This window comes from Solanum stenotomum, chromosome 11 (assembly GCF_019186545.1).
Source record: "Solanum stenotomum isolate F172 chromosome 11, ASM1918654v1, whole genome shotgun sequence".
Lineage (NCBI taxonomy): Eukaryota > Viridiplantae > Streptophyta > Magnoliopsida > Solanales > Solanaceae > Solanum > Solanum stenotomum.
Genome location: NC_064292.1, coordinates 9,603,789 through 9,610,554, shown reverse-complemented (window position 1 = coordinate 9,610,554; position 6,766 = coordinate 9,603,789). Strand labels below are relative to the sequence as shown.

At 33.6% G+C, this 6,766-nt stretch overlaps 1 protein-coding gene across 1 annotated transcript; it reads right to left on the bottom strand.

Moving 5' to 3' along the window:
- Positions 1–2,073: 2,073 nt before the first annotated feature.
- Positions 2,074–3,932, bottom strand: LOC125844299 (ubiquitin-conjugating enzyme E2 20-like). Its single transcript, XM_049523584.1, has 6 exons — positions 3,663–3,932; positions 3,169–3,196; positions 2,859–3,086; positions 2,633–2,696; positions 2,477–2,536; positions 2,074–2,373 (listed from the first exon to the last, which is right to left on the bottom strand). Exons 1-6 carry the CDS (start codon positions 3,782–3,784, stop codon positions 2,330–2,332), a joined length of 546 nt encoding a protein of 181 aa, XP_049379541.1. The 5' UTR covers positions 3,785–3,932; the 3' UTR covers positions 2,074–2,329.
- Between the last annotated feature and the right edge of the window lie 2,834 nt (positions 3,933–6,766).

Genomic DNA, 6,766 nt, shown 5'->3' with positions numbered 1-6,766 from the left:
TAAACTCAATGAGAATAGTGTGACTGTTCAAATTCCAAAAAAGGGGGCACAACTTGACCCAGCTATCCACCTCAAGCTCAAAAAGGCCCAAATGTGAATGTACTGGAGCTAAACCTCAACTGTAATGAAATTCAACTTGTAGCTAACTCAATCTCAAAAGTTAATTCATGAAGTGAGGAATGTCCATGATATAAAAGGATACAATAACATATTCTCTTACAAATATGAGACACTCTAACACCCATGATATGCTCAAAAGACTCGCAAAAGCAATCTATACCTCATCTACTCTCTTTTTAATAAATTGTTCCAATCCTACCTGATCTTCATATATCGAGCTCAAAAAAAAGTTACCATAGGGACCACAAGATATTTGGCCCCACAGTGAGTATTACATCTCCATACTTGCTCAGTGAATGAGAAAATAAGACAATAATGCATATGGGAGGCTTCAGTTACTATCTTAGCACAATGTGACTTTCTGTTATTTCTTCAATACTTACAGCTGGTTCATTCCTAGCAGGCACGCGCTTAATGAAGCCATAATCATTTAACTGAAGCTATTAGTTGAATCCAAATCCTACAATATTATACGCAAGAAGAGGTTTGTATCTGGCATATTTACCATCTTAATGTTAGTTATTTTGTATCAAATACTAATGTCTATGCAGCTAATGTCTTCATTAAGCTGAAAAAACCCAATGCCACGCTTCGTGATGCTGATGCTGCCTTAAATGTTTTTCAGAAGCTGTCTTCAGCCATGATTACATAAGATAGAAAGAAATTTAAAGTTTATTTATGCTTGTGACTGTATTTTGGAGTCCTAAGTCCTAATGACACTTACATCATTTCATTAAAGGTCAATTAAAGGTCAACCTTGAATCAGAAAAAGGATACAAAGTGAGGGGAATGGCTTGATCAATGTTGGGCTTATGTAAATATGCAGCTAGCGATCTTCGTGTGGCATCCATTATAGATTCTGATGAGGAGATAGCCAAGATACTTATAAAGGTCATACATTCAAACTTCTCCTTATCCACAACGCCTTCTCTCTGATGTACCTGAACCTTCTGAATGGTTCACACGGTTTTCTACTATATGTAGTTAAATTTCATTGTGCTTACTTAAGTTGAGAGTAGGAGAAGGAAAAAATATCTGCAAACTTTAAAATTGAAGTTTTTTGGCCTTGAAATATGGCAGGTTGAACCTAATGCTCGTAAAATTGAAGAGCACTGCCAAAAGTATCAACAGCTGCAAGAAGAGGAAAGGTTGAGGGATTAAATCGAGTGTGACAGCCAGCAGCGTACCAAAGGTGTTTTTTAAGTGTATTGAAAGTAGTTAGTCCTAACTGGCTGCTTTCATTATTCTTGACATCAGTTTCCACTGCAGGCAGCTTATGAAAAGTGTTAAAAGAAAAAACATCAATCTGAGCATAAGAAGTTTCTATAAATTTTCTTGGGACATTTTTGTTCCTGCTGTCACACACTTTGCTTTTTTGAAGTAAGAAGTTCATTGTTAGCTAGTGGCATCTGTTCATTATCGTCTATTAATAACGGATGTTGTGTAATCCTTAGGAAAGTATTTAAGACCAAGTTTATAGTTGGAACTTAGGTGGCAATTTCTATTTCAGTTTAGTCACAACACTTAACTGTAAAGATTTGACAAGATTCAAGGACATATTCGTAATTTTATTCAGTTTAAGTGATTTGACGAGAACTTTTCTCCATGTTTCCTACTGCTATACAAGAACCATAACACCAACAACATAGCAACAAATACCAAAATCTAGAAAGTACATTAATAAGGTTTTAATACTACAAGCATTTGACTTACCTCCATATCCTCGGTAAGCAAAAGATGTGTCATATCCAAAACATGGGCTTCTCATGTTGATCTTTGGCCATAGACAACGGCAGCTTCCTGCAAAGCCGCACCTTGGCTTGCCTTGGTTTGGGGGGAACACTACTTGGTTTAAACCTTGAGAAGAGCCTACCAACTGTCCCATACATTATTTTTTGGAAACTGAGAGGATGTCTCCCAAAATAAATTTGGTAATGGCAATTCATAAATAGACACTGTAAAGTCTTCTTTTTCAGCATTTTGATATGATATCAGATATCACCAAGGAATTTGAGATACAAGAGATTTAAAAAAATAGAAGTGCTCTATATTCCCATATTATTGTGAGAGTACACAACAAACCTTTCCTCTTTCTCATACATATGAAGAGAGGGTTCTCCAAACAACAGGAAATAGCAACTAAAACAATTCCAACTACATTTGTTCCATCCATATGAAAAAAGAATAACAATTCTACACTAACACCTAACTACACACTAGGCTTGTATAGCTTCTCAACCATCTTCCTGTATTCTGCACAAACAAAGAAAGAAAGCGGCAAAAAGACTCGTTAAAAACAGTCGCACTAAGTCGATATACTCATAATTTCAATTTACAAGAAAGCTTAAGGATTTACCTTCTTGATTGCACCAAAGAGCAGCAGCTTGAGTGTTCAGAGGTGAGCTTATGTTTGGCTCTGGTACAACATTACAAGAACAAGATTAGAAAATGGTTAAGATTATAAAGATCAAACAGGTAAATGCAACGATAATAAATTGCTTATAGTATTTACCTCCAAGCAAACTCTGAATTGAAATGAGTATAGTCCTCACATCATAAGCAGATGACCACTTATCCTATAATGACATGGTATTCCACACATCAGATCAGATGTTATAAAGATGTTAAACCAAACCAACTACAATATGAGACTCAGATAGAGAGACTGTTCCCAATAGACCCTCGACTTTATAAGGCATATCCAAGCAGTTTGAACAAGACTCAGATGGGACAGTTACCTGAAGAATGTCTAAGCATATGTTGCCATACACATCAACATTGGGATGAAAGCAACCGGTCTCGAATTTGACCTTTGGTGGTTTAAAAGGGTAATCAGCAGGAAATGAAAGAGAGAGCTTGTATTCTGTTCCTTCAAAAACTGTATCTTTGCTACCAGTTATTGTCCCTTTCCAGCAGAAAATGTTGTCTTCTTCAGGAAATGCAGATATTCCAGAGTCACCACTCATCTAAAACATAATGAAAACAACTTTAAGTTGAAGAAAATTTCTCACAGAAATGAAAAGTATAGAGATTTCTCTGATTCCTTACCATTAGAGCCATCAACTCAGACTGCAACCTAATAATACAACCAAACAAAAAAAACGTAATCAGATTAGTGAATAGTATTGAAATCTAAACATCCCCAAAACCTAATAATCCATAAGCACAAAGATATCACATAAAAATATATCCAGATGACTATATAACACCTAAAAACTTACACATAGCAAAAAAATGTGTAGATAGATATAATTTGAAACTCATATAGAAATGATCTTGCATAAGCACTAAAATCAATTTGACCACATACCCATCTGAGAAAACGCCTAAAATTTCATCATTTTGAGAAATTATTAAAACAATCTTGAAAATCAAATCGAAGATATACAACCCTAATAGAACCATCTCAAAACCCCAAATCAAGAACCCAAAACCCAAGTCTTCAATCCACAAACAGATCAAAACACCCAAAATCAAATTACAGACACACCCAAAACCCATAAACATCAAAATTCAAAGATTTGAGTAAAAACAAAAGACACCTTTTAAGAACAGACTGAGTATCAACAGTCTTTGCAGTAGTCTGTGTCTGCTTTGGTGAAGGCATAACAGGAGCCGCAGTTGCAGGAGTATTGCTGTTGTTTCCACTGTTCATTGTTGCCATCAAGATTTGATTTTTGAAGATAAAAAAAACAAGAAAAGAGAGGATTTTTGAAGTAGACCCTTTCTTCTTCTTGGGTTTTTACAGAAGAGAAAAGGATTGAGAGAGATTTTGGTAAAGAAGATGAAGAGATTGTGACAACACTATATAGAAAATTTTCCTTTTTTTGAACGTTATAAAGGTGTGCGGCGCAAATAGGGTGAAACACATTCTAACGGCTAGTTTATAACCTTATTGATTCCTTTCTTGGGAATAAATTATTTTTTCAAAAAAATAGATTGTTTAAATTTTCAAATTATATTGTGATATTGTGAATTGTAATGTTTTTTTGGGAAGGGGCATATGAATACCCCTATACTATACTTTCCCTAACCAAAATGCATAAACATAAAGGGTTATTTATTTTCTCATTTAATCAAAATGGATTAATCATTGGACTTTGAGTGACTTGGCCTAATTTATAATGGATGGTCAAATGATAGTTTATCCATTCAATTTATTTTCTAAAATCGTTGGGTTTCGAGCGGCGCATTTTAAAATTTATTTATTAAGTGTGTTGCTGGAGCTTGAGCGACTTACCTTTATTACTTTATTTTTTGTTTAAACAAGTCGCTTTGAGTTAAGAGATTGGCCAATAATAGATATTTTTTTGGTTGTTAATTGTCCTAATTTAAATGTTCAGATTCATTCGTTTTCGTTATAAGAAAATTCATTTTTTTGGTTATTTTATTTTTTTGTGTTCTTGTTGGGGTGGCAATATTGTCCATGAAACTGGTTCTATAAGATATAATCGACGTCTTGTAATGATGCAAATGTTGTCGTATCCTCTAAATATGAGTGTTTGCAATGCTTATTAAGAAATAAAATGAGTATGAGTATAAGTGATTCGAAAAATGTAATAATTATTATTGGATGAAATCCAATGTTCTTTACTTTTAATACACTTCTAAATATATTTGAACAAATAAAAGGAAAAGAATTAGACCTAAGCGTAGAAAAAAATATTCGAAATACCAACAATAAGAAACTGGTTTAAACGACAAAAAGAAGAATATTATGTAGTAAGTCAAAGAAAACATATCATAGATTGCAAATACACCAAAGGAAAAGCTAAAATACCAATAATAAACAAACAAACGAATAATAAATAAAGAAATACAAGATATTAAGGCTAAAAATCCAATTAAATATGTACATTTAGGAGGAACAAAAATACTAATAAAAGCATGTTTTAGAGAAGGAATAGATACACCTATAGAAATATACTTAGCGGATGATAGAATTATACAACCCACCTACTACTTTTACACTTGTCCTATTAACAATGCACACCACCTCCCACACTTTACACTTGTCCATACTACTTTAATAATGCACATGCATACTACCCTACACTTGTTGACTAATTTACTCTACTAACTTGTACCTAATAATTTACAATAATGTGACTACTACTGTACACTTTAAGAGAAGACAATCACAACATCATGATTTGGGTTAGAGTGTGCATACTTACGATACGAGGGGATCTACCAATGTTTCATGCACTTGCGTAGTTTGAATTCGGACGATAGACAATGCCATTTTTCATTAGACTCAATTGATAGATAAATGAACTGATACTTTTTCCTATTAAATTAAGTAATAATTTTTATACACAATATATTCATATTTTAACATTTTATAGGTGAGATGATTTTGAACAACAGTGAGCTCACACAAATTTTATAGGTGGGATGATTCTATAGCTCACTCAAATTGTGAACAACAATATATAAGAGATGATCAACTAGGTGAGTTGGATAATAATGAACCTTTAGAACATGGATCCACAGGCAATGACTAAACGTCTGATGATGATGACGATGTTAATGGAGATGGTGCACCCCTTGGTAATCTTAGCATTAATTATTTTTTTACTATGATTTCATATTTGGACACTGAAGAAAGCACAAAAGATGTTTTCTACATGAGAGATGGTGATTATGACCGGATTACACTCTAGAATCTCAATAATCTCGAATTTATCCAATCAAGTTAGATTGTTGCAATCTTAATTTTTTTTGAAGTATTGATTTTAGTTCTCTTATATCGCTTACTCTCTTTTTTTTTGTATATGCAACTACGTATGCTATGTATAAACAAAAAACAAATGAAATATGTTGTGAGAGTATACAATCTAGCAAAAAAAAGGTGTTTCTTTGTGAGCAGTCCAAGGATAAAAGTTGGAGGATATGTTGGAATGTGATTGGATGATTCACTTTAGAGAAATTTTAAGTGGTATCTGGAAGGCATGAAAAACGATTGAGCCGCATATGTGTACGACGGATAATCATAAGGAGAAACATTTCAATTTGATAATAACTTGATTGTGACTTCATTGATATCATACATTATGAAGATCTAGATATGAATATCAAGATGGCTCACAAAATAATCAAATGAAAGCACAATTTCCCTCCTAGTTATAGAAAAGCACAAGAAAAGACAAATAAATATTCAATTTATGCACTATTGTTGAGTGGGAGCACCATTCTACAAAAATATAGAGCGAACAAATATTCAAATTTCTTTTTTGGACTTTTAAGCCAAGTATTGATGGTCTCAAAGTTGTATGTATGTCATTTCAATAGATAACACACATATTTACTGTTTGGCTTAAGTCATCTACGGCCCCTTAAAGTTGTCCGCAAAATTCACTTAGACACCTCAACTAAGACTTGTACATATTGAACCCCTCCACCATTCTGAATTTGAACTGTTTAAACATTTTTTGCCTACATGGCACATTGTTTGTAATTCACCTCAGATAGGTGCGTGAAGGTATTTACTTAGGCATTTTTTGTGGGAAAAAAATACTTTTTCTTCTTCCTCACCTATTTTTCATCAGTTCCTCCGTTACACCAGTTCGCAGCCGCCAGCCGTACATCATTCTTCTTCCTTTTTTTCCTCTGGAAACTTCCATTCTTCTACCTCCATCGTTGT

Excerpts from the sequence above, each read along its gene's own strand:
- LOC125844299 (XM_049523584.1), bottom strand. The coding sequence starts at position 3,784 with ATGGCAACAATGAACAGTGGAAACAACAGCAATACTCCTGCAACTGCG. Across the intron at positions 2,697-2,858 it reads TATGCTTAGACATTCTTCAG|GATAAGTGGTCATCTGCTTA; the intron begins GTAACTGTCCCA and ends ATGTCATTATAG. Across the intron at positions 2,537-2,632 it reads AATTCAGAGTTTGCTTGGAG|AGCCAAACATAAGCTCACCT; the intron begins GTAAATACTATA and ends ATGTTGTACCAG.